At 44.3% G+C, this 27,239-nt stretch overlaps 1 protein-coding gene across 17 annotated transcripts in view; it reads left to right on the plus strand.

Moving 5' to 3' along the window:
- Positions 1-27,239, plus strand: part of GPATCH2L (G-patch domain containing 2 like) — a 61,918-nt gene that overhangs the window by 18,651 nt on the left and 16,028 nt on the right. For 14 of the 17 annotated variants that reach the window (XM_043547845.1, XM_007064173.4, XM_043547846.1 and 11 more), the window contains 2 exons: positions 10,134-10,231; positions 14,261-26,805. In XM_043547845.1, the coding sequence (XP_043403780.1) occupies positions 10,134-10,231; positions 14,261-14,430 (268 nt within the window). In that variant the 3' untranslated portion in view covers positions 14,431-26,805. Of the gene's footprint in view, positions 1-10,133; positions 10,232-14,260; positions 26,806-27,239 lie in introns of those variants that run through there. The other 3 variants (XR_005225566.2, XR_005225564.2, XR_005225565.2) reach the window with 3 other exon arrangements.

Here is a 27,239-nt window from a genome sequence, read left to right on the forward strand (position 1 = left end):
CTGGAGGAGCAGTGACAGGATGAGAGTAAAAAGAATCCAAGAGAATACTAACCAGCAAACCTGCTCTTCTCAGTGGTTCTCGCCTTCACATTTGCCTTGCACCCCTGTAAACTCCACCATGAAGCTTGGAGCTGCATCTCTACATAGTGCAGTGAGCAGGTCCCTTCCGGTGCACTGAGTATATGCCCAATGCTACAAGTGGAACCAGCCATTCCCTGTTCTCCCTATAAAAAACAAACCTGTCTCCTGCTAATAAATCCAATCAGGAAAAAGCTGGTGGCACCTAGCTTGGCCAGTGAAAGCCCTGCCCTGCTCCCAAAGCTACTGGTTATGGCCGTGTCGAACAAGGGTTTTCTGAAGCAAGTGTGATCATTTGGGTTTCTCATTTCTGCTACGTGAATAATTTAGTAACTAATGGATGGGTGTCCATGTACCCTGAGACCTCTTCTTCAGAAACTACTGCCCGATTTCAAAGTATAAATCTCATGTGATGGCCCTTTAATCCTGCCTCCTAATCTGTGGTGGTGTGTTGCCATGTGCTGTTAAACAAGTGGTTTATCCACTCTAGAGGTGCCTGCATTTCAGGGGCCTGCAATGAGGATGAAGTGGTTCCAGTATATAGTGTGAAAAGTGCTTAAAAATTCTTTGGGATGAAAGTTGCAGTAGAAATGAAAATGCATGTGCAGCTCCATGTACCTAGGTAAGACTGAAATCTTTAGTGAAAGGTGTTTCGCTTTACCTAAAGGTGTTGCCAAAGATATAAAAATGCCAGCACACTTTCACAAACTCCATTATAGAAAGGTCCCCACAACAAACAGTTGCTCTTTAAAGCCAAGTTCTCCTTTAACCCCTTACAGAGCCACTAAAAGGTCCATAAACAGCTTTCGTAAATCCTGGCACGAGGGTCAGACAGTCCTGTGAATCTACTCACTATCACTGCTCTAGTTATCAAAATCTCTCAGTGTTCCAGGTTTGGACCCAGCTGATGTTGTTGTTGTAAACTCCAAATAATCTTCCTACAGAGGTGGCTTCTATCTGTCTACTTATCAAATGGCGGTGGGAAAACACAGGGCATAGGAAGAAAGGTTAAAGATCATGTGATGTCTGGTTAGACATTAGCCTGTCCTGGCGGTATTGTAGCAATGTACAGGCTGCCCACTTTCAGCGTGGTGCTCACTGTGCCAAGTAATACTGCTTCCCTCTGTTCAATTTCTTGTCTTTTTTACGATTGATGTCTGCCTTTGGAAAGCCTTTTGCAAATGTATCTGCTAGAAACCCAGTTATCAAGTGGAGTTTGTTCTCTTTTCCCTTGTGGAAATGTTTTCTTTGCCTCTCTGGTGGCTTTTGGTGCAGTTTGTCTGACTGTGCAGTGCAGTGAGTGTTTTGGAGCCCAGTGCTTCATTTAAACAGAGCTGCTGGCCCGAATGCTGAGTGCACAGCTATGGGCATATAAGAAGGGCTTTTCAGTGTCAAGGAGAAGGTTCTGTATGGAGGGTTCCTTGGGAAGATACCGTTGAAAGGCTGTATAAATTGTACCATACAAGATTTCCTTTCTTGCTTTATGTCTGTGATGCAGAGAGATTTCATTCAAAGTGTCTGGGCAGCACTGGGGATTTCACACCCATCTTTAGAAGCGGTTTAGTGTGTGTGTGTGGTGACTCTGTTATCATTAGTGGTATAATTTTATTTTGCAAAGCGAGGAGAGTTTTCTGCTTTCTTGCAGCTCTCCCCAGGGATAGTTGGTGTATTAATTTGCTGTATTGCCTCCTGGCTGTTCCCAGGCTGTTTTTCCTCTTCATCATGGAATTTTTAATGGCCCTGCTGCCTCTCGGGAGGTGTGCAAGGAAGAGTACCTCCGGGATCACTTCCCTTTTTTCACATGCCTATAATTACTCTCCTTTAAGAGCACAAAAGCGTTTGCTAATCATGCCTTGTCTGTTAAGGTTTCCACTTGACGATGCAGCCTTTTAGAGGCAAGTGAGCAGAGGCTTGCATGGACAGCCGAAGTATTGTACTCCCCCTCTTCTTCCCTTTGTCCCTTTCACCACCACCCATTTTTCTCTGCCGCACCTAGAAACTGTATGGAGTGGTAGTGCTGAGCACGACCTATTTGAGTACTGCAAATACGCTAGGTTTGTAGCGGCTCAGAAGCATTGATTAGCCATTAAAATGTTCCATGGCTCCATCATTGGGAAGGTGCTTCATGTTTGTTTTTGGTCCATTGGTCTGGTATCATGATCTTCCCTAGAGTCTAAGAATTTCAGAGCGGACTTGAGCCTCTGTTCCTCTTCCCTCTGGACATTGGAGTCTGAGTTATCGGTGGAGGGAAGACAGATTGCCTCCATTTCCATTTGTTGGCTGATCAATGAGATCCAAAATGAGATTGGGGTGGAAACTCATTTATTGTCCTTTCTGGAGGTCAGAAGAAGAGGGGGGATGGTCTGTATCCAGGCAGACAGGATGTTTAGATTCTGAGTGCAAGGAGTCTAAATTAGGGAGACCTCTGAATTGTGTTCCTGAATCCACATTGGTAAGGTAGAACAAGGCAGAGGGATCCCTTCTTCTTCCCTGTTTGGAATCTTTACTTGGGACACTGGAAGGAAGGCAGTTCACTTGTGTGCCATCACACCCAGTTCTCAGTAAAGAGTGGTGTTTACTACATCTTTACTAATCCTTTCTTGGGTGACTGTGCTGCCATTGCATGAAGGCTGAGGAGTATAGTAAATGACCCATGCGGTTCACATGATTTCAGAAGTCAACAATCTTATGGTGATTTTTGGAACCTAAAAATGTGCTGCTTTAGGACTCCCTGGGGCTCAGGGTGGTAGAAGAGGAGATGCTGCTGTGCAAAGGAATTGTGTGCTTTGTGATGTGATAACAAGAGACCTTTGCATGCATAGGAGCTGTGTGTGCTGATTGGATGAGCACCTTGTAGTGATTTACACACATGTGATGTGCAGATCAGACTTCGGTGCCCAGTTGGTTGTATCATTTCAAAGAGGAGGAGGAACTCTGCTCTCACTATTAATTTTGACCTTTGAAGCCACCGTAAACAGCCTCAGGTTTTACCTCAGGGCTTAGAAAAGGAACCTTTTATTTGGCCTGTGTTGCTGCCTCACCAGCAAACAGCAGCAACAGCTGGGCTGTGTGCTGCTTTAGTACCAATAGCCTTGTTAGAAGACTGTCTCTGTTGAACATTTACTTTAACATGAGGCTATAGTAGTCTTTGTTTGTAAGACATTAGATGCATGGCCACTCCTAATGCTCACTGTAACTTTCGCTAGTGTGATACAAATGCTTTGCATCCAAGGATATGGTTAGAATAAGGTTGCCATGGATTATGTCAGCAGAGAAACAGGGCAGTGTGGGATTTTAGTGAGAGACTTGCACCTTGTGTGTTCTATGCACTCCAGCTTCCAAGGAAGTCTTAGATTGGACATCATAGTCACAGAGTCCAGGTGAGGTCCTTTTGTATGCCAGTGGGAATCTTTGCAACAGCTATTGCTCTGAAGAGCTTTTCCTCTTGACTAAATTTTCCTTTTTTTTTTTTTTTTTTTAAATCAAGTGTGCCAATCTGGCATGGAGAGTTCTCTGAAAAGCCTGTGATGCCAGAACCCAGCCAAGCTGTAGTGAACCCCATTGTTCAAGCTCTGCCTGTCCCTCCGTCAGATTCCCCAGTGTGTGCCCAACAGCTACTCGCAGCTGCAGTTGTGGTGCTTCTGAGCCACAACTCAGGTGGTGTTTCTGCAGTTGTGGTGCTTCTGAGCCAATGTCTTGGAAAATTGGATGTCCGTTTACAAACCAGGCTTAGTTTTAGTGACTAAGTGAAATGAACATGGTGTTTGTCAGTCTAGTTCCTTGTAGACAGGTGTCCACATCACAAAAACTACCATTGCAATTGGTGCTAATTGATTCCCTTCCTAGAAAAGCGAAGGACTGAATTCTCCTCTTTGTCCTAGTGATGATTCCTCCAGTTCAGGCTTTCTGTATCTTGATCGGGTGAAGGGGAGGAGGAGCTTCTATTGTGCTGTACTGATCTTGGGATAAAACAGAGGATTTCAGGATCCCAGGCTGTCAGTCAGACCATCTATTTAATTTAAAAAAAAAAAAAAAAGCGCATCTCTTTGGCTAAGCATGTGATAGTGCAAAAGGAAGGCATAGTCTAAACTTTTCTGGCGCACAGTAGGCACAACAGCAAAACCCAACCTGCTGTCCATCAAAGGTTCTTCCCTTTCTCCAGGCTCAGCTTTATGGTTTGTACATCCTGACTTAAAACATTAAGAACAGGATGGGAGAGAATCCAGATGCTCAAGAGAACTCCCCAGTCTTGTGGTAAAAATACCACTGTCTGTGGATAACCATAGACTTTTCTCTCAGAAATATATTCTTGCTATACCCACATAGTTTTTCATTCATTTGCTGTTCGTGATGAGAGGCTGACAGAGGAGTTGCTACATTTTTAGAGAGACAAGGTGGGTGAGGTAATATCTTTTATTGGACCAATTTCTGTGGGTGAGAGAGAGAAGCTTTAGAGCTTACACCTTTCTCAGGGCAGAATCTCCCAGTTCTTCCTCTTAGATAGGGTACCTGGGTTACAGCCCTCTGTGTACCTCCTGTGATTACTCAGCAGTCCCTACTGTGATTGGACCCTGCAAGGCTGTTCTTCGGGGCTCTGTCCAGCAGATAATACATAATGACAAAACCAATCTATACCCCTTTCCAGCTTACCTGAGTTTAGGCCAACTCATTCAGATCCTCCCACAGGGCATGCCTTTGACTGCTCCCCATGAGCAGCATTTGACAACTCACTCCTCCCCCCCACTTCTCTTCTCTAAGCTACTTTGTAACTGGTTAGTGTCCTTTTGATATTTTGGTTCCAGCCTTGGCAGGACAGCTGTGTAACTCCTGGCTGGAGCCTATGCTATGGCCCCAGCTTTGGAGCATTCTGGGAGGACCCCTTCAGTGTGCCAGACACCTCTTCCTCCAGGGTTAGCCTCACAGCTTCACCGCCTCCCTAGGCTGGACCTCTTGGCCTTCAGCACTGCTGCTTCACTGTTAGCTCAGTTCAGCGAGTTCCACTGAGACAGACCCCGACGAGAGATTTTTACATTCTTAAGGAGCAATGCACTTCTGCAAGCATCTGCAGACATTCAGTCAGTGTTGTCAAACAGTCAGGCTTATTAGTCAACTGGAACACAGCGTAGGAAGTCCTTGGTTATCCTAGAGAAATAAAGGTTAAAGCATAGTCCATTCTGGGTAGCCAGAACCCAGCCAAGCTGTAGTGAACCCCATTGTTCAAGCTCTCCTTGTCCCTCCGTCAGATTCCCCAGTGTGTGCCCAACAGCTACTCGCAGCCCATGCTTAACTTTCGCCTCATATCCCACACCCCAAGTCCTTTGTTCTCCAGCTTGGGAAATGCTGTTTAGCCTCCCTGCTGAGAGGTGGGGCAATCTATGGTAGTTGGTTGCAAGGTTGCTGGTGATCAGATTTGCCATTGTCTTCATGGATTCTCCACTGATATGAGGCTGGCCTCAGCCAATTCCTTTCCAATGACCCACTTAGTCCCAGACAGCTAGGCACCATTCATACCTGTGCCTTAGCCTGGCCCAAGAGCAAACAGACATTTTCCCCCCACTAGGTAACAGTGCAGCATATAGGGGAAACTGAGACATACATAGGCTTCATACAAACATTACAAAAAATTCCCACTTTGTCACAGCCTATATGTAGGTTAATGTAGGTTTACAGTTAATGTCTCAACCTGGTCTCTTGCTGTTTGTCAGAAGGTGACTTATCTATACCAATTGACTGGTCTTCCTGTTTGCTTTTGCTATGCATGCAGCTCCAAATAACCCAGTATAGCTACCCGATACCTCTCCTTACAACAACCAGAGAATCATATGAAATATATAGTATTTGTAGGTTAATACAGAGCAGTGCCACATCCTTGATAAGATATACTCCGTATGCGTGGACTTTCTCTGTCATCCTAATGCACTTTAATAGGGCACATCTGTCCCTCCACCCCGCAGCGTATGCCCCTGTATGCAGATTTACAGTGCCCTGAAGTGCACTGAACACTTGAAATTGACACTTTTACCACCAGGTCGATCAAAGCTAGTGAGCAGTCAGTAGGCTCCTGATTAACTAACTGGAGTGTGGGTGATCAATAAGGGATAAATCTGAATGAAATACATATTATGCTTTATGAGCCTTTGTTGTAGTAGTAGCAGGGCTGCTGAATGCAGCATAGTTGGTACTCGCATCTGACTAGGAAGCTGCTCCTGCTTTTGTTTTCAGTGCAGTAAATAATTCTGAAACTTTGACCGTTTTTTAAATTCTGTTTCTTTGTAATTGTAATGAGAGGTGGTTGGGGTCTGAGCTCGGAGCTCCTGTATTCTAATCCTAGCCATAGCTTCCTTCAGTGGCTTGTGGCAAATCACTTCACATCTTTGCCTCAGTGGGAATGATAATGCCCATCTCCTTCCCAGGAGTATTGTGGGAATTAACTGGTTAATATTTGTATAGAGTTATAAAGTTGAAAAGTGCTATAGAAGAGCTAGTTATTTTATTTTATATGGTCATCTAGCTTGTTTATATAATCATCTTGCAATCTAGCCCCGCCTTAGAAAAGTACAAAATAAAAATCTTAGAGATTAGAACAAACAATTGTAGTCTTCTAGCTGTTCAGGTTCAGATGTTCAGAAACCCATGCCACAATTGTCAAATTTTGTGTGCCATCATGAATGTATGTGCAAATCAGGTATTTGAGTGAGTAGGGGTCACGTAGGTGTCTAGCTGACTTTCTGTGTGCACAAATACCTCATTTGCATGCACACACACACACACTAATTGTGTGAGCGTTTCTGAAACCTGTCCCATAGATCCGGATTTTCAGTTGGCTTCTGTTTCCTGCACATACTCATGCAAACACTTGACCTAATCTGCACCTGCAAAATTGAGGGCATTTGAAAATTTGGCTTTGAAAATTTATTTGAAAAATGCTCAGATAAATTGGTTAGTCTCTAAAGTGCCACAAGTACTCCTTTTCTTTTTGCGAATACAAACACAGCTGCTACTCTGAAACTTGGCCTTTAGTGGAAGCTGACTTCCAGGCTTAAAATAAAATCATCCCATTGGTAAGATTTCTTAATATCTCCTCAGTGACTGATTTCGTGTGCACATAATGACTCCTGGCAGCTTTTAAACTTTAATTGATGGCACAGAATGCAAGATTTTGTTCTGTTGTGCATTTTTATTCTTCAGTATTCATGAATTTGAGACTTCTAACTGGCTAGAGCCAGGGATGCTTCCACAGTTAGTAGCACACCCTGATTAGCCTCGTTCTCAGGGCTTCCCACACAGTTATGCTGATGCAGTTCAGAGTTGAATTACAGCATGCAGTCCTGAATTCCTGTGAGCTCAGATTCACAAACTGTGTGAACACATCATGAGCAAACATATTTCTAAATGAACAAACACTCAGTTGGAAATATGAAAGCACGAACCTCATTTCCCTGGTGACCTACAAGAGACTGGAACCCATGACCCTAAGGATGAAAAGCATAGTTATTAAACCACTAGAAAAAATAATTATAGAAATACCAGCTGTAAAAGCATGAGGATCAGAAAGAAATGGAAGCTTTCATTAGATCTTAGGTACTTACAGGGCCTCCATTACTGTAGTATTTGAATGCCTCGCAATCTTTAATGTAATTTTTCCCCACACCCCTGTGAGATAGGAAGTGCTATTATTACTGTTTTACAGACAGGGAACAGAGGTAGAGAGAGATTTAGGCTGTCTACACTGTGTCCCACAGTTTGGATTATGGGGGTGTGGATAGCAGTGCGCACAAGGCGGCACATAATGGAGGCTAGGGGAGGCTAAGCCTTCCCAAACCTTGCGCCGCTGGCAGGGTGCAGGGCAGATTACTCCACAGGACCCGTGCCCAGGGGGTCTGACCAATTTGGGACCCCTGGAAAAATCTATCCCCGCCACGGGCCCGGGACTGGAGGAGCTCTCCCTCTCAGTCACAGAGCTTTTCAGCTCTTGGGGCCACAGTGAGAGGGACTTGGGGGGTAGAGATGGAGTGGGGGCAGGCCCACATGGAAGGGGCAGAACAGGGCAGGGCTGGGTTCAGAATGGGGGTGGGGCCGCAGGGGAAGGGGCAGGACAGGGCTGCAGGGAAAGGGAATGGGGTGGGGGAAGGGGTGGAACGTGGGAGGGGCTCCAGGCTTGGAGCTCACAGGATCCTTCCTTCTTCCTCCCTCTCCCCCTCGTGGCCCTGACCAAGGTCTCAGCCACTGCCCCCCTCCTCCATCTGAGTCCTGGGGGGCTGAGAGCAGCAAGCAGGGGCATGGCTTTGGACAGAGGAGGCGGGGCTAGCCTCCCCAAGGGGAAGCTTCACCTGCTGCCCAGGAGCACGCACCCAAGTGCTGTGCTGCAACTCCCCCGTGTGCACACTGTGGTTGCAAACTAAAAGGTTGCTAGTTCACATTAACATCTTTTATTTCAGTGGTTCTCAACCTTTTTGGGCTCAGGACCCATTTGTAAATGTTCATGGCCTGTCAGGACCCAGTGAATAGTCTCGGGGTGGAGGTCCTGCGGTAGTTTCGAGTGGGTCCTGCCCAGCACTCACCCCACAGTGGTTGTTCCTGCAGCTGCTGAACTGTGGGGCTGGCTCTCCGCTCCGGGCATTGCAACCTCTGGGGTTGTAGCGCTGCTCAGGTTTGGCCCTGCCCCCCTGACTGGACCAAATTTGTGTGAGTGGAGTTGTGACCTCACTCAAATTTAGCCTATCAGGACTCCCATCATCATGATGGCTGGGCCAAACCTGAGTGACTGCAGTTCTTGGAGCAGGGACACGAGCTCAGCCAGCCCTGTGGGACAGGAGCTGCTACGCAACCCTTTGAAACAGTCTGGCGACTCAATTTTGGGTCCTGACCTACAGGTTGAGACACCCTGCTCTACATTATTGCCAGTGAGGAACCTTTTAGTTTACGCTCACAGTGTCCAACTGGAGGAGTTACAGCACTGCTATTAACACCCCTGTAGTCTGAACCGTGGGGCAGTGTAGACAAGCCCTAAGTGAAACAGGAAGTCTGTGGCAGAGCAGGAACTTGAACTCAATTTCACTGTTAAATTATTCTTCCTTATTCATTCTGGATTGTTTGGGTAGGTCTCCCCAAACTACTGCTGTGAATATATTTTCTGAATTAAACTTCTTGATATTTCTTCTTATGAGCAGAGGTCAGTGTTGGTGGGAGGGATTAGATGACAGTGCTCTGTTCAACCTTCATCCACAATCCCAGTTCCACTGTGATCCATAATATAGAATGTTTTTTCTAAAGTGATAAACAGTTAAATTGGTGTCATAGAAACCATTATCATTAGGCTTCAGAGTTTACATAAGCTCATATGAATGGGCAGTTAGGCTTTTAAACTGTTTCAGCCTATGCATTGGCTCAATGAGGCTGCATTACAAAATGATGTATGTACTAGCATGGACCAAGCTCTGGTGTTTTCAGCACAATTGCATAACACAGTGTTGAAAACACAGGAGCCTGATTTACAACTGCATCGGCTTAAGCACTCATGTATTTGTGCCAGAAAACCGATACAAAATTTGTAGTCTAGGCATGCTCCAAGATAATAACATTTTAAATGTGATGTGAGTGCAGAGCTATTTTCATAACCATAGGGGCAAGAAAACTTGCCTTACTTTTTAATGAAAACTTATATTCTGCAGAAGGTGATAGGGCCCCACAGAAATGCTGATATCACATCCACTAAGTACCTGTTCAGTCCCATCCCTGCCTTTGCAATGATTTTATTAGCTCTTTCAGAGCCTTTGAAGAGCAGTCTATATTTTGGGAAAATTAATCTGCTGCCCCAGCTCATATCCTGGATCTGGTGTCTGAGCTTGAGGATGAAACAAAGTTTTGGCCACAGGCTGTGGATGCAGTGGGGGATGTGAATGAGTTGCTGTTGCTTCTAGAGGCTGTCTCTTTACCCAGGCAGCAAGTAGATGGATGGAAGCTGGCCAGGTAGTGTTAAGGCTTAGTGGTCAGTGTCCCTTCTTGATAAGGTGATATCAGGACAATCTTTTTAATATTTCAGTTTTTCTCCCCAGACAGACAAATATACACCTGGGACCACCCTGCTCAAGGGATATCAAGAGGAAACGAAAGCCAGCAGCAGCTGTAGCCTCTCTTTCCAGCCCTACTTCAGGTAACTTGATTTAACCCTAGCACCCCTGTCTGCGCACCATCACTTGTCCTGAGAGGACTTTCCAGCATATGCAAAGCAGATTTTCAAAAGTGGCTAGTGATATTGGGTGCTTTGGTTTTTGGATCCCTAACTTGTGATGCCTTAAAGTCCCTTGATTTTTTTCCAGAAAGTCTGAAGCATTCACCCTCTGAAAACCATGCCTTTTGAAGGTATTTTAAGTTGGGCACCCAAAAATCACTAGTCACTTGAAAATCTTGGTGTGGAGGTCTAAGGTAGGAATTACTAAGTTGGAGAGAGGGGGAAGACTGTCTGTCTGAAAATAGCACAATATTTGCAGGAATACTGAGGATTAAAGTTAAATGAAATGCAAGTGAGAAGGTGATAGTGAGTTACGGCTGTAAGTGGCTTGCATTTAGCACAGCAACAAAAAGATTGGCCTAATGCGTGAATATATGAAGGTGTACCCACGGTGAGTTATTATCATTCACATTGCAAGGTCTTTCAATGTCAATATTTGGTGCTGCTGCTGCATAAGCCATTATTTCCACAGTTTAAAATTAAGCCATGCAACCCCATGGTGATGAGGAGGTGAGCTCCTGTACTTCCCAGATCTTTCACGATGCCTGGTATGAACTGGTGGTTTGGTTCCCTCTCTTAAGGAGATCTCTGGACCCTTTGCTGCAAGAGCCTAGTTCTCACTAAGGTTATGGTCACCTCTCAATAGCCATACTGGTAACTCTAACTCCACCTGGAGCCATTTACCACTGCAAGTGGTAATGGCCCCTGTTCCCCTTCTTGCTCCAGGAATGTAACATCTAGAATTTTGGCTTTTTTCCAGGTGGATTATACCTCAGAAGTGACTATTTTTTAGGGTTTTGAAGGTGACACAGGTGTGAAATGGGTATAAATCTGAGGATCGAAGAGGTTTTTAAGAGGGTGGGGAGATACCTGGCTAAAGTAAGTTCACTCCTGGAAACTTTTTAATTCCAACATGCAATTTCCATGTGACCCATGTTCCTCTGGTACCTTGTGATTAAATGGTTGTGTCAGGAATCAGCAGCAAGAAGGATGCGTGGCCGAGAGCAAAGTGATAATCAGATCTAGGAAACAATGGAAAAGACCAGAGGAACCACCAGTGGATAGGTGGAATCACGTCGGTGCCTTTTCTGGGGATTGGTGGGAGATGAAGAGTAACGGAGCTGGAAGGAAATCATGCAGTCAGTGCAGTTCAGATTATATGTCTAGTCAGTGTGTACCCAGAGGTACTTGTGCTTGTTTCAAAGGGACAGAAAAAATGTGGCAGGTAAGCAAATGAAGTGTGTCAGTTTGCTTCTTCCTGGCAAAAGTCTGTTTGCTGGTATTCTTGGATTTAGCAGTTCCACTGGTGGCCTTGAATGTTATAATGGGATAATCAGATTCCTAGTGTTGAAGGGTGTATAGAAATGTATCTGAATAGCTAATTATGACCATTTTTGGGGTATATAGAGTTCTTAGTGGGAATTCTTGTCCTATCATTATATTTTATCCTTCTGCTGCTTTCCAGGGTTCTTCCTGTTCCGCATGTAACTTTTGTGGTGTATTACTGCTCTGTTTCTATAGACTAATCTTCCATTTCTATGGCTGCTTTCATAAAAATAGATCCCAAAACACTTTAAACAATTTAATCCAAAGAGATAATCACAGACTCCCTCCCTCTCTCGTGCACTCTCACTAGTTACTAAAATGTCATTAACCAGGGGTTCCCCTTCCTTGGGTTAGTTTGGCAACCTCACTTTCTCTCACTGCAGATGTCTCTTTGAGGAATCCTATTCCTTCAATGAACAATAAAGTTCTGGGGTGAATTAGAATTCAGGCCCATAAATGAGTGTAGGGAACAGGCACATGTACACAGTGCCAGACTTCTCCTTTAAATAGCTCCTTGGCTGAGTCCAACTGCTCTTGTCTCACTTGTTGACCAGGTCCTGCTTCATCGAGCTCCTTTTTTGCAACCTGAGTGCCCCATGGAGGTGAAGGACACAGCCTAAGCTGGCTCCATCAGTCAGCAGAACAAATGGGCTTGCTCTGCCTAACATCGGGCCATCTCGAATTCCACCTCTTTTATAGAGATGAGTGATGAAGAGGGGCTTGTTCCGCTTTGCAGCTGTATTAATACACATCAGGGGCCAGCTCCTGGCACTAAATCACGCTTCTGCATACATCTGTTATCGGACTCCTCACCAGCGTGATGAACAAGACTGCAGATAGAGGCTTCCTCGTGTCATTCTTTATAGGATTTTCCTAAAAGAATAAATAGCTCAAATCTCTGCCAACACTCTCCCCTGTCATTGTGATGAATTTAGCTTCTTTCTTAAACATGCAGCTACAAATCTTCCCCAGTCACACCCTCCCCCATCCACACAAAGTTTTAAGTTGAATTTGACTGAATTCAGCAGATGTTGTTAAAGACCATATGAGATGCACACACTCACTCCTTTCCAGTGTCAGGAATGAAAGGAGAGACCTGGGACTCCATTTATTTTCAAACTTAATAGGCTAGCTAAGTTAATTATGCCTTTGATCCCCAGTAAATAGTGTCTGGTAACACTTGTTCTGTCAGAGAGACCTGTATTCAAAGGCATGCCTGGATGCACCCAATAACCTAAGGGGAGCACCCAAATCTATATCCCATTGTCAGAGCAGGAAATTTCCAGTAACAGCACGGCCACCTGAGGCAAACTGGATTAGTGACTACTGCTAAAATAGATGTCACTGGAGAAGAGAGATTTGGACATTTTCCCCCAGAACTCTTGAGAACTAACAGGAAGGAATTCAGAAGGAGACTTCAGTGCCTCAGGAAGTGACTCTTGTCTTCAGAAATGTGCTGGCAAGTCCTTTTTACTCAGTTGCTCAGAAAGGCTGAGACTCAAAGCCAGTGCTTTCCAGCTAGAAAGCAGAGTAGCAGATGGGAATTCTGTCATGTTTAAAACACAAATTCTGGCTAGAGCAGGTAGCCATAGGAGTGAGGAGATGTTTGTAATGTGGTGCATCAGACTGGGTGTCCCAGATGGTCTTCTGTAGCTTGGCTGAATGCAAAAGGGATGTGAACAAGTCTTCTCTGTTGTGAGAATATTTAAGTATTGGCTGTGTACTTGGTGCTGTACAAAACACAGAAGCAGAAATGCTCTTAGAGACTAACAAATGAAATAATGTATCATTTTAGTTTATTCTTCTTTATTCATCCTGTCAAGTTCTGTTAATGGGGACTAGCTGACTCAGGAGATGGAGATTGGGAATGGGATATGGAGCATTTTACCTCTAAACTGCTAGCTGCAATCCAGTCTAGACATTAGGTGACTGTTGAGTTTAGGTATGGAGACTTTGACCTGTTCCAGTCTGGTCCAACTTGAAGAAGTGTTTGGTTTAGGAGATTGCAAATGAGTTCTACTCTGGTCTGTCTTGCCCCATCTTTGCAGGTGTTTGTGATACACTGTCTACCCTACTAAGTCCATACAGAGGTTCACAGTGCATTTGCTTTATCTGTACCATTCTCTATTGGACACCAGAACATTACTGCCTTCCCTTTGCAGCTCTCTCCTTATAGAGTTCACATGATGACTCCACCCTGTCCCTCATGCTAAAACCGTTGTGCTTGCCCAGGATGCATTATTCTGTAGTGCATAAAGCTTATTTTCATCTTCTCTGGTGCTAATTAAATTATCCTCTTTCATCTAAGCTATTCAAACTTGAATTTTAAAAAGACCTGCAGAATAGATGCTCTGGGTCAGGATTTATCAGCTTGGGGGTTGCAAACAGGTATTGGGGTTGTGACCTCATTGCCCTACACATATTGCTAAATGGGGGAGAGGTCCCAGTATGGAAAAGGATGAGATTCACTGCTCTAGATCTTCTGGTAGTCACTATAATAACATACAGAAATCTATGATTAATGCTTAGGTTGCTATGAGGTTACCAGTTTTAACTTTTTCTCCTGTCCTCTGCTCCTCTCTCTCCACGTTCTCCTTTTCCTCCTACTGTTTTGTGTTCCAGCAGCTTTACCTGTCCACATGGATGCAGCAGACTCATCCCTGCCAGCGACACAGTCCCAGAGGTCCCAGAGCTCTGACTGGACGGTCAGAACCCAGGCAGCAGAGAAATCCACTGTTGCTGCTCCATCTAACTTCTTTAAAACACCACAAGAGAAGGGCCCTGGATACAGCTAGATGGAGGTGTCTCTATTCGGAGCTGGTTGCGTTTATGAAATGTTGGACTTTGAAGTACATCAGCACCGAACGTCTCATTTGGCAATAACCATCTCATCAGTGTTGGTGCGTGATGCTCACCATCCTCCAGACTCAGCTGTGTGCCCCATACATCCCGAGATCATGTTTGTGAATCTGTGTAAAAAGTAACTGGTGATGCTGGGGCTGCAGCTTTTTTAAAACATTCCTGCTATTGCTGTGAGTACTTATTACACACTCATCTCCTACCCCAGCACCTGTTAGCATCTGCTGGGATGTGTACAGAGCCTTGTGGGTTTGCAGGTGTTGGTCTTTGTTATGAAGCTGGTCACCACTTGGGCATATCGTTTGTTGCAAAAGGCTGAATATAGCAGGAGAAAGCCCTATTGCAGCTCTGCAGAGGCAAGAATCTGTCTTTGGCAAGCATAATGTCAGAAACAAAGGCCAGCTTAGTATCCCTGGTCAGGGGAGGAGGCGGGGAACAGAGAGTGCAAACAGGTTTGAAATGTGGGACTTGAATTCTGTATTAGCAAAATGCCTAACGGCCTCTCACTAAGGGACTTGGGAGTCAAGATGTTGCTTCTAATGAAGCAAATGTGGTGCTTGTCCTGTCAGGAATTGCCAGTGGCTCACTGTCAGCATGGTCCTTCAGCGTTTTTTGTCCTTCCTTGTTTGGAGTGTCTTTAGTCTTGCCCTGTGAATTGCAGTATTCTTTCCTTATTCCCCATCCTCTCCATTTGTCCTGCTGGACAAGGGGTTGGCAGAACTAATTAGGCAAAAATGTGCAGACTGGAGTTATGAGAGGAAGCTTGGATCAAGTTGCCCTAAAATATCCTCTGAGAAGTCTTCACTGGGGAGATGACAGAGAGGAAATATTGGAATACTATCCATGGGCATCCAGCTTCAGACGCTACAGTAAGCAATCCCCAGGACACTTGAAGTTGAAGTCCATGTCCCACTGTGTACTAAAAGTCATATAGAGTATTATCTGAGTTCAAAGCACTCTCTACAGATTGAACCACTTCCCCGTCTCACGTTCTCCCTGTCTTCCTCAAAGGTTAGTGTTCTGAAGTATATCTAAGTGGGGTTCCCCTCTGTCTCTGGAGTATATATGGGAGTGGTCTCCCTCTATCACTGATTGTACTCTGTTCTGTAGTATATATGGGAGGGGTGTCCCTGGATTTCCAGTTGTACTCTGCTCTGTGGTATATATAGGAAGTGTTTGCCTTCTCCACCTTTCCTTGCACCCCGATGGCATTTGTTGTGCAGTATATTGGGGAGCGTTCTTTTCTCCCCACAACCCTTTCCCTTTATCCCTGATTGCTCTTCACTTTGCAGTATTGATGAGGGGGTCTCTCCTGCCTTCTCTTTTCCTGTATCCCTGGTTGTACTCTGCTTGTTTCCCTATCTCTTGAAAAACCTCTCTACAGCTGCATTCTGGGTTACATATTTAGCAGATGTGCCTGGATAGGGTGTACAAAAGGAACCATGCCATGCTTGCTTGACAACCGTAGTTGCCTTGTGAGCTCTTGAGTGTTTTCAAATAGGTGGCCCTTGTCATTACAAAACCTACTGGTTGGCTGAGTGGGTGGAGCACCAGAAAGGACCATCCATTAAGAGCAAAAATAAATTTTCAGCATAGGGGTGGAACTTGCACCCCTGGATGCAGATGATGGATTTGCATGTTTCCCTTGCTTTGCTCTCTATGACCTATAAATCAAATGAGTGAGGGATAAATTTGATTATGAGCATATCAGAAAATGTTTTAATTGTTTTTAAATTTTCTTTGTATTAAAATTTTAAAATTAAATGGCCAGCCATGAAGACTCATAACACAAAAAGTAAGTTACAAAATCAAACAAAATGCTCTCGAACAATCTAAATCATGACTGATGAATAGTTACATTAGACAGAGTGTCCATGTCTTATCCACTAATACCTATTTACTCTTGGGGAGAGACCCAAATTGGATTTATGTTTTGTCCCAAGGAAACTCTCAGCTCTGCCCACGTAAATCCCTCTGAAAAATCTCATGCGTCTTTCTTATACATATTGAAATACCTTAGAGGGAGAGCCTTGTTACCCTTGTACAGGAGCACAAAGGTTAAAGGCTAGTTTGGATTATCTGTGAGCAATTACAAGGGATTTGAGGGGAAAGAAATGTTCAGATGAAGTTAGTGTCTTTACATTCTTATTTTTGTGCTTTGTATAAAACCAAGTCTGTAGCGCTTAACAAGTAATAAAGACAGACCTTACCATGAAGAGCCTGCGATCTAAAACCCGTACAGAGAAGATGGGGCACTGGGAAAACATAATTTAGGGAATAACTTGGCTTTTTTATTATTTCAGTCCTTGTGGGCAAAGCAGGAGATAAACTCCATCCAACTGCTAATTTGCTTCTTGGTTATAGGGGGTGGTGTTTCAATGGAGAGATGAATGGAGTTGTTAGATACTGTTTGTTTAATGCAAGGGTGAGCACAGGTAGGGGATATGTGTTAAAGAGTGAGGGGCTGTGAGCATTGAGGAACTGAGAGTAAGTAACGTCACTCCTATTCCCTGCATTTGTTGATAATCCAATAGTGGGTTGCAGCTAACTGCAGGTTAGCTGTGTAGTCGTCCTATGGTCCCTTGTTTCAATTCCATAAACCTTTCCTTCCATGAACAGTTGTATTCATCATTTTAAAGCACAGTTGTATTCATCATTTTAAACCATTTCCCTGGCTTCCTCATGAAAGCGAATTAGACCAGTGGCCTATTGTGGTACTTGGTTGTCTCTTAGAAGAAGCTCAGAAACTTCAGTGATGAGTGCCATTAGAAGAATTTAGACAGGCCACCTACCCTAACAAAACACACTCTGAAATTAGACTTCTTTGTTTTTACTTCCAGTGTTAGAGTGGAGACTATGTATCTCTGCTGTTCATAGATTCCAAGGCCAGAAGGGACCAGTGTGATCATCTCGTTTTACCTCCTGTATAACACAGGCCATAGAACTTCCCCAAAATAATTCCTAGAGCAGATCTTTTAGACAAACATCCAATTTGACAATTTTTTAATCAAGTGATGGAGACTCCACTATGACCCTTCAAAAGTTGTTCCAGTGGTTAATTACTGACTGTTAAAAAATGTACATGTTATTTCTAGTTTGAATTTGTCTAGCTTCAGGTCCAGCCATTGGATCGTGTAATACCTTTCTCTGCAAGATTGAAGGAGCCCATTAAATATTTCTTCCCCATGTCGATACTTAGACTGTAATCAAATCACTCCTTAACCTTCTGCTCATTAAGCTAACTAGATTGAGCTCCTGGAGAATTTCACTATAAGGCATATTTTCTAATGGTTCGATCATTCTCATGGCCGTTCCCTGAGCCCTCTCCAATTTATCAATATCTTTCTTGAATTGTGGACACCAGAACTGGACACAGTATTCTAGCAGCAGTTGCACCAGGGCCAAATACAGAGGTAAAGTGACCTCTCTGCTACTTGAGAGTTTCCTGTTTATGCATCCCAGGATCATATTAGCTCTTTTAGCCATGGCATTGGGAGCTCATGTTCAGCTGATTATCCACCATGACCCCCAAAACTTTTTCAGAGTCACTCCTTCCCAGAAGAGAGTCCCACATTCTGTAAGTATGGCCTACATTTTGTTCCTACATCTATCCATTTCCATTTAACCATATTAAAACACATATTGTTTGTTTGCGCCCAGCTTATCAAGTGATACAGATTGCTCTGTCTTCATTATTTATTCCACCCCCCAATTTGTGTCACCTGAAAACTTTATCAGTGATTATTTTGTTTTCTTCCAGATCATCGATAAAAATGTTAAATAGCATAGGTCAAGAACCGATCCCAGTGGGACCCCGTTGGAAACGCACACACTTGATGATGATTCTCCATTTACAGTTACAATTTGAGACCTGTAAATTAGCCAGTTTTTAATTCATTTATTGTGTGCCATGTTAATTTTATAGTTCTGTCAGTATATATAGATATTCTGCAAAATCATAAACATCAGAGATGGAAAAGTTCTATTAAAATGGGGCTTTTCAATGTTTTCTGTACTTTGACCTCATGTTACAACAGAAAACATGATATGACCTTCCTTCTAACCTTAAGAAGGTGGTCACAATCCCCAAAACCCATTTGCAACACCCATGTTCACAAGACATGTATGAAAACAGGCAGTCTTTCATTGCTAATGCAGGATTGCTCCCTACAAAAGCATTTTCTAGTGCTTTGTCCAGTCTAGCTTTAAATATCCCTAGAGAAAGACCCTTCACAGCTTCCCTTGGTTGCAAGTCTATTAATCAGCCTAATACATCTCACTGAGAGTTTTCCTAACAGTCATCTTAATTTTCCCCTGTCTTAAATTCATCTCGTTACTCCTGGTTATATTCACTTATATCACCCTACATAATTCCTCTCCCTCCTGGGTGCTAGCACCATTCACCATTAGTAGATTGTTATATGGAATCAGCAGCCTAGTCTCACTATTGAGGGGTCCAGACTGCAACTCTATGTTCTCAGAGGGCAGGTTGGAAACTATTTATTCTCAAATTTTCCTGTTGATGTCAATAGAGCTGCTGATCGAAGCAAGGACTGTGGGATCAAGCTCTTAGATTGTATGCTCTTCAGGTCAGGGTACCGACGATTTTCTTTTGTCTGCAAAGGATTGAGCATACTTATGGCACTATTGAAATAATAACCATAGCAGACACCTCCTTTGTAGGTAGCATCTCCTGCCATGGGATGTTTCCAAAAGGGCTGGAGGTCTCAATCATGTGAGTTCCTGCAACTGCTTTCCCTTTCCCACTTGCAGTCTAGAATCCAATTATGGGTCAGCCAGGCTCTGGGCAGGATTGCTGATTTGTAGGGGATTCCACAAGCTGAGTTTGGGACAAATGTTGCACCCTGTGCTGTGACTCCAGAAATTGGAGTGTTATGCGATTTTTGTTGTAAAATCCCTTTCAGAGATCAGTAGCTTGCTTCAGGTTTTAAATAAAGATTCTTAGTATTGCTGTGATCCAGCTGATTTATTTTGTTTCTCTTTCTCTAGGGCAGGTGTTCTCTTTCCTCTCCTTCCCCTCAGTCATGTCGTTTATTGTATGTCCAGGCTCCTTGCCCATCTCTGAGGAATGCTACTTGTGGCAGCAAAGGGAGTAAGGGGACAAAGGTTTTTAAGAAGCAAGTGTCAGTAAAATAATAAAACAAGGAAACTTTATGCAATGATCCTGCTTCCAGGGCAGCAGGAGCTGACACCCACCTCAGAGAGCTGGTGCTGAGTCCCAGCATGAGGCTAAGGCCTGGTCAGCACTTGTAATTTAAATTCCCATAGCTGTGATGCTTAAGGGTGTGAAAAATCCACATCCCTGAATGCCATAGCTCTGCTGACCTTTCCCCTGGTATAGACACAGCTAGGTCAATGAAACAATGCTTCCATCGACCTAGCTACCGTCGTTATGGGGAGGTGGTGTTCCTACAGAAACAGAAAAACCGCTTCCATCACTGGAGGCTGAATCTACATATGGGGTTATGCTGACAGCTATGGCACTATAGTGTAGACATGGCCTTAGCTGCCCCACTTTAACTCTGTTGGGATTGTTAAAGTGGTAAAACTCCCAGTGTGGATGTAGTCTTACTGGTATACAGGTGCTTTTACCGGTATAGCTACCTCTGTACAGGAAGGGGAATAACTACTGGTGTAAATCACTTTTATACCAACTGCAGCCACACTGGGGATTGTACCCAGTATAGTTATTTTAGTAAAAATCCACACCACTAATTGATACAGTTATACTGATAGACCTTTCAGTTGTAGACCAGGCCTTAGTGAAGCAGGAGCTGGAAAGATCAGAGTCTGTGCGACTCTGAAGGGAGCAGGAACACAGTCCTGGCTCAGGGAAAATCAACAGCCCAGAGCAAAGTCCCACTGTTACACTTAGGCTTTGTCTACACTAACACTTTTGTTGGCAAAACTTTTATCGGTCGGAGGGACACCCCTGACCTACACAAATTTCACCGACAAAAGCACTGGTGTGGACAGCGCTATGTCAGCGGGAAATGCTCTCCTGCCAACATAGTTACCACCGCTCATTGGAGGTGGTTTAATCAAGCCAGTGGAAGAGCTCTCTGTCGGCATACAGCAGCTACGTTGGAGGCCTTACAGCAGCGCAGCCGCACTGGTACAGCTGTGCTGCTATAAGGTCCGTAGTGTAGACGTAGCGTTAGAAAGTTAGTTAAGAGACTGGAGGCCTCTGGAAAGATGTGGGAGGTCCAGAAGCTGAGTGTGGGCACAAATGTTCAGAAGACTGAGAGATATTTGAGCTGTAGAAACAAAGCTTTACTGAACTAAGGTAGAATGTGCAGGAGACAGGGCATTATAATGAAATCTGTTTGTTTGAGGATCCTCTTGGACCTGTTCCATGGTCTCTCACCAACCTCACCATGTGGCTTTAAGCTTCAGTCCCCCACTTCAGATCTCTTTCCTTTTTCTTTCTTTTTGTTATTTTTTTCCCTTTGAAAATAAAGCTTCATTTAATGACAAGGCTGGAATGATGGATGTGAGGTGGAAGAGAATTCCACAGCTGGGAGGAGCATATGGCTAAAACATCTTCAAAGCTAAAGGTCCTGGAATAGTAGATGCTACGAAACCAGCACTGGCTGATCTCACAGCCTGGTAATTGTGGGAGAACAAGGAAGCCCCTTTTTTAAAAAGGGGCAAGACCACTTGAAGTCTTCTGTGGAAGAAGTGTCATCTTGCAACTAGTGTCTTACTGATATAGGTATTTGATGCCCCCTATCACCGTCGTATCTGAGCGGCTCAACTACCGTGCCATTTATCACTGTGAAAATCATTTTTGGAGGAGAGAGATGTTCTGAATGTTTAACTGTGAGGAGGAGAGAATTTTGGTTGCTGCCTGGAGAATCTATGGACCACAAGCCCAGCTCTGCAGTGGTCCTGTCCTGCCAGTTGTGATGCAGTGTACTGTCAGCTGTGATGCACAGAGCAGAATTACAGATATTTTTTCTGGAAGATGGAACAGAAGCTTAAAAAGGGAGAGTGAAACATGGGAAAAGAGAATCTGATATTACATGGAAATCAAAAGCTAAGTTAAGGACAGCCAGAAGAATGTGAAAAAGCTAAAGTAACAATGGTTGGTACAGGTCAAAGGGGAATGTAGGTGATACTTTCTGTAGGACAGAACGGAAAGCACTGTAGTGTCATATAGACAGAGAAGATAATAGAGAGGCTGAGTTGGAACCTTTGCAGGACCTATGTAGTTACATTTCCTGCCTTTGACTTCAGTCCAACATGCTGACAGCACCGAGATGGATAGTGAAAGGTCTGCAAGGGCAACACATTGACCCTTCTGAGACAGCTGTATCTTCATGACAACATTAGGAAAGATGCCCAGAAAATTTTTAGTTCGGGTAGTTATTGGTAAATGTACCACCTAGCTCAAAGGCTCAGCAGTGGATTGTATGAAACCTTTATCTGTTAAGTCACTGATTTTGACTTCACCCGGAAGTGACTAAAACAGATTGCTAGCTTGCAGATCTCTGGTAGATTTTAAGATGATTGCTCGCAGTCTGTTATGGTCTTAGTGGACAGATGTATACCACACAATTATTAATCACCAACAACGTGCTTGGCTCTGTGTAAGACAGGAAATACAGATAGCCCCTGCCTAGGCTAGCTTATTTAAAGAGAAATACTGAATATGAAAACAAAAAATACTGTTGCCATGGGAACTGATTAATACTTGTGTTGGTAGTATCAGGTGAGACAAAGGACTGAATGAGCTGTGGAAGTGATTGTGTGGTGAACTGGGAATAGCAATGCTGACTCACCTTTGCCCAGTGCTTTGAGATCTATGTATGAAAAGTGCTATAGATAAGTTGTGTCTTTAGATTTTCCCTAGATGTAACTGTATTTTCCAGGTTGAATTTAATTTTATTCCTGTATTTTCAACCTCTTCTTGTTTATAATTCTTTGCCTTGCTGCTATTCACAATTTCCCAGTTAGATTTAATGTAATGTGCTGTCTCCTCCCATTTCCAGAGCATTAATGAAGAAGTTAAATAAGACTGGACCTTACACTCAAGCCGTGTAGCTCTCTATTGAACTTCTTGCCCCATCTCACCATGTTGTCATTTATTATTAATTATTTTTATTACAGTAGCCCTTAAGCGCCCTAGTCATAGATCAAGACCCCATTGCGCTGGGCCCTATTCAAACACAGAACAAAGACTGTTCGTTCCCCAAATGGCTTACTCATTATGCTCTTGGCCTTTCATCTAATCTGAGTCCATGGTGTGCTCAGAATTATTGTCAGCTCCGTGAGAACAAGTAAGATTTTTTGTGATGCTGTACAAAGTGAAGTCCGGTTCTATCGCACTGTGTTCACTTGTGAAGGTGATCGCTCACTTCATGAGCCTCCTAGGGGGTCGGTGAGGACAAAGCAGGCTGTCTTCTTTCCTAGTGCCCCCTGTTGACAGTTGTACCAGCACAGCAGTAGTCTGCCCTTTCAGTGACTCAGCCCTCTGGCCAAGTCATGAATTGTGTCCACCCCTTTCAGGGTACACAGAGTCCAACAGAGGATAGCCTTAGTGTCAGGCAAAGAGGTTCCAGGCCACATTGGGTCAAGGTCCCAGAGTCATGACCCTCTGGGTTATAGAGTCTTCCTAGTCCATATTCCTCTGTATCCGGTGTAGGCTCTTTGCCTTCAGCCCTATCTGCGGGTTGGTAGGGGAACCCAGGCCTATCCTCTCCACCGCAGGGCTGGCTCCAGGCACCAGCGTTACAAGCAGGTGCTCGGGGCGGCAGTCAGAAAGGAGCGGCAGAGTTTTCCGCGGCAGCAGCAATTTGGCGGCAGCTTCCCCGTTCCGCCGGCTGTGGCGGCAATTCGGCAGCAGCTTCTCTCTCTCTCCTGCCATCTGCGGCGACAATTCGGTGGCGACAGGCCTTTTTCACTGCTTGGGGCAGCAAAAACGGTAGAGCCGGCCCTGCTCCACCAAGTCCTAATCCAGGGCCATGCGGTGGGCAGCAAGGTCCTGCACCCTAATGGGCTGTGCCGCTGCTCCCCTGCATTGCTTCCCACCAGTCTCCTCTCTCAGAAGGGCAAAGCAAAGACATGTAAGGAAAATAAATCAAAAGATAAATCCCAGGCCTTGCAGGTATCCAAAGTCCCTTTTCCCTCAGCAGGTCAGGTAGGTTCTTAATAGTCAAGGGCTCCAGGCAGCTGGCCCTTCCATAGTACTCCCTCTGAGGAGCTAAGAGTGTAGGCCTGCTCACCTCCACTGACTGACTACTATTGAGTTGCTCTGCTCCTCCTCCGGTGCGTGCATGCATTGCAGGTGGGGCTTCCTAGGCCCAAAGTAGCTCTTTGACCCAGTCTTTTCCAGTGCAGGATTTGTACACCCCATCACACCCCTTCATCTACTAATTCAGTAATTCTGTTTTATTATATGTGTTTTACTGTAGTTCCCAGAGGCCTCAGGAAGGATCAAGGTCCAATTTTGCTAGGTGCTGTACCAAATGCAGACTAAAAGAACAGCTTCTGCCTTGGAGTGTTTACAATGTAATAAAGGGTGAAGAAGGTATGAAGACACACGTGGGGAAAAGAAACAAGAGGCATTGTGGTTGGTGTCACTGAATGATCGATTATCACAGTTGAATGACTGTAGTGTGTGTGCAGAGATGCACATTACTGGCGCTTTGAACAAAGATGACACTGAGGCAGTTGTCTGCCGTGCTCCCAGCCACAGGGGGTCATGCCATCATGGACATCACTGACCCATGTACACTGTGGGTATGTGATGAAAAAGTAAATTGCCACAGTGGCAGCTAGAGATTTGGTTGGGTGCCACTAGTTTCATCTTTTGTCCCTTGGTGTCCGTCTCTCGCCCCCACCCCACCCCACCCCGAGAAGAAGTAGGTACAGTATAACCTCAGAGTTATGAACTGACCAATCAACCACACATCTCATTTGGAACCGAAAGTACACAATCAGGCAGCAGCAGAGACCAAAAAACCAAAACCACAAGTACAGTACTGTGTTAAATGTAAACTATTAAAAAATAAAGGGAAAGAAGCATTTTTCTTCTGCATAGTAAAGTTTCAAAGCTGTATTAAGTCAATGTTCAGTTGTAAACTTTTGAAAGAGCAACCATAATGTTTTGTTCAGTTATGACCATTTCAGAGTTATGAACAACCTCCATTCCGGAGGTGTTTGTAACTCCGAGGTCTACTGTATTTAAAAGAGGGGGAGGGGGGAAAGAAAAGGGTAGGTGCTTTAAAACCATAAAGGAATTATATGAACCAGAAAGGGCCTGGCATTTATTATTGAGGTATAGACAAAACCTGTTATGGGGGACTGTCAAATGCGCAGCGTGAACACCACCTGCCCCCAGTGTCTCTGTTCTTGTATCTTTAATTTTGTCCCCTTTTTTGCCCCAGCTTAACCGTTTGGTTTGGGAGGTATGTTGCCTTTGTATCATAGAACAGCTATGTAAAAAATAAACAAAAAAAGGCCTTCTAGTGAGAGACTTAGAGAGCTCAATCTGTTTAGCATAGCACTGAGGTTGAGAGGTGACCTCATTACAGTGCAGAAGTTCTTTCATGGGGAGAAGAGGCTGGGTACTAACAGGCGCTCTCTACTTTAGCAGAGAAAGGCATTACAAGAACCAATGGCTGGCAGCTCAAGTCAGACAAACTCCAGTTACAAACTAGGCACACATTTTTAACAGTGATGGTGATTTAACCAATGGAACAACCTATGCAGGAAGTGGTGGATTCTCAATCTCTTGATGTCTTCATATCTAGACTGGATGCCTTTCTGGAAGGTATGGAAGGTAGTCAAACCTATGTTACTGGGTTCAACGCAGGGGTAAATGGGTGAAATTCTATGGTCTGCTTCATAGTGGAGGTCAGATTAGATGGTCAAATAGTTTTTTGGCTCTGAAATATATGAAGCAGGTTGGCTTTTGTCTTCCTATCTTTCCACCCTATTGTTTGAGAAGAGAGATCCAATGAAAGGTGGGTAGCATTACGGTTCCCGGCAGTATAATCTGGGCAGAAAATCCAGATCTGTGAAATGACTGAAGATGATATTGTGTTGCCAAAGGGCTGCAAGCATGCAATTAACAGTTGGGGAGACAAGGAGAAAGGCAAGAAATAAACGTACATCTCTTACCTCATTTGTGTGAAACCTTGCAGGACTGGAGACAGTGAGGCAATGTGGTGTTGATGTGCACTTTCATAGCACCCAACTATCTCCTGGTTAAAGATTCCTTCACAGTTAGGATGCCCCCGTCTTCCAGCTACACATAAGTGAAGCAGAAATCCCTCCTTCTATACAGAATCTATCAGTGTTGAGTCAACTTCAGGAGCTCTGTCTCAGTTCTTCAGCTCAGTTGTATAGTCTGTGTGGATTCTCCCCTAGACTAAAGCAAGTAGGGAATTGGTGGGCTTGCTATTGCCTTGGCAGGACATCTGATGAAATAAAGTACTTCCTTGCATTTTATCGCCTATAATCAGGAATTGATTCCACTTCCCTGGTGTGACATAACGAAAGATGCCTCCCTGCAGAAGTGCTCCACTGGTGGCCCCTGGTTTGATATGGAAGGGGCAGGTGGCAGGTGTCTTCCTATGGAAGAGCTTTGCTGCACCCAGCTTCTGACAGGAGATGATGTGGCTGGAGAGAGTGTTGTTCCCACTGGTATCATGGTCTCTAATAATGAGAGGGCAATGACCAGCTTTAAAATGCACCAAACTGCATCTCCTGGCATGTTTCAAAATAAATGTAAAATTCCTATACTGATAGGGCAGTGCCCCATGCCAACTCTGAAATCGGCACTGATATCTGGTGCTAGCAGCTGTCTTTGTTGCCCGGAATGGTGTATTCTAGTTCTTGGTACTGGAAGGTCTGCTATTAATACCCTGAACTGAGGCCATGTGCATTGAGCTGGCCCCTGGGCAGAGCTGAAGTCTAAGAATTCCCTCTCTCTCTCTCACCTTTGGCTGCACCAGAGACTAAGCCAAAAGCAGGAAAAGCTAGAAGAAACTTGATCATTCATCTGTCATGGGCAGCCTATCCAAAGAGAGCACTGGGATGGTTTTCTCCTAGAAGCCTGTATGCAGCACTATGTACATATCACAAGTGTTTTGTGTGGTCATGGAGTTTCCCTATTAACAGGGCTTGGACTCCAGACTGTTAGGGCTATTTGTTTGTTTGGTAAGGTTGTAAACAAGGAAAACTCATGTCTGTGTCCCTTGGTCTAAAAACATGCTGTGTACTCTCTGAGAATCTTTGTTCAGATTGTAGAAACTGGAAATAAAATCAATATTCAAAATAAAGAGTTGTATGTGATGTAAAACAAACACACCTGCAATGGAATGAGGAGGTTCACTGACATCTAAATGAACTCATGCAATCACTCCTCAATGACATATTTCTTTGCCTATTCACTTTCTCCTATATAGGTCCAAGTAATAATAATGTACAACTCAACAGAGAAGTTGCAGGAGAGATTATTTTTTCACCATTCAAGTCACAGCTTCTTGACTCCAGGAGAAGGGGTTTGCTGGGCTCACCCCACTTTACCATGTCCATACCATTGTTCCTTGTTTTGCAGTGGCCTTGTTGTTTGCTGGCGTGTCATTTCAAATTACAGGGAAATGAAGTCATGTTAAATCCAAGTGGCTCTCAAGTAGCTGTTCACCTGAATCACCATGTTAAATCTGGCCCAAGTCAACTGGAGCCATCTTGAAATGAGCTGGTGGTGTCATGT

This window comes from Chelonia mydas, chromosome 6 (assembly GCF_015237465.2).
Source record: "Chelonia mydas isolate rCheMyd1 chromosome 6, rCheMyd1.pri.v2, whole genome shotgun sequence".
Taxonomy (NCBI): domain Eukaryota; kingdom Metazoa; phylum Chordata; order Testudines; family Cheloniidae; genus Chelonia; species Chelonia mydas.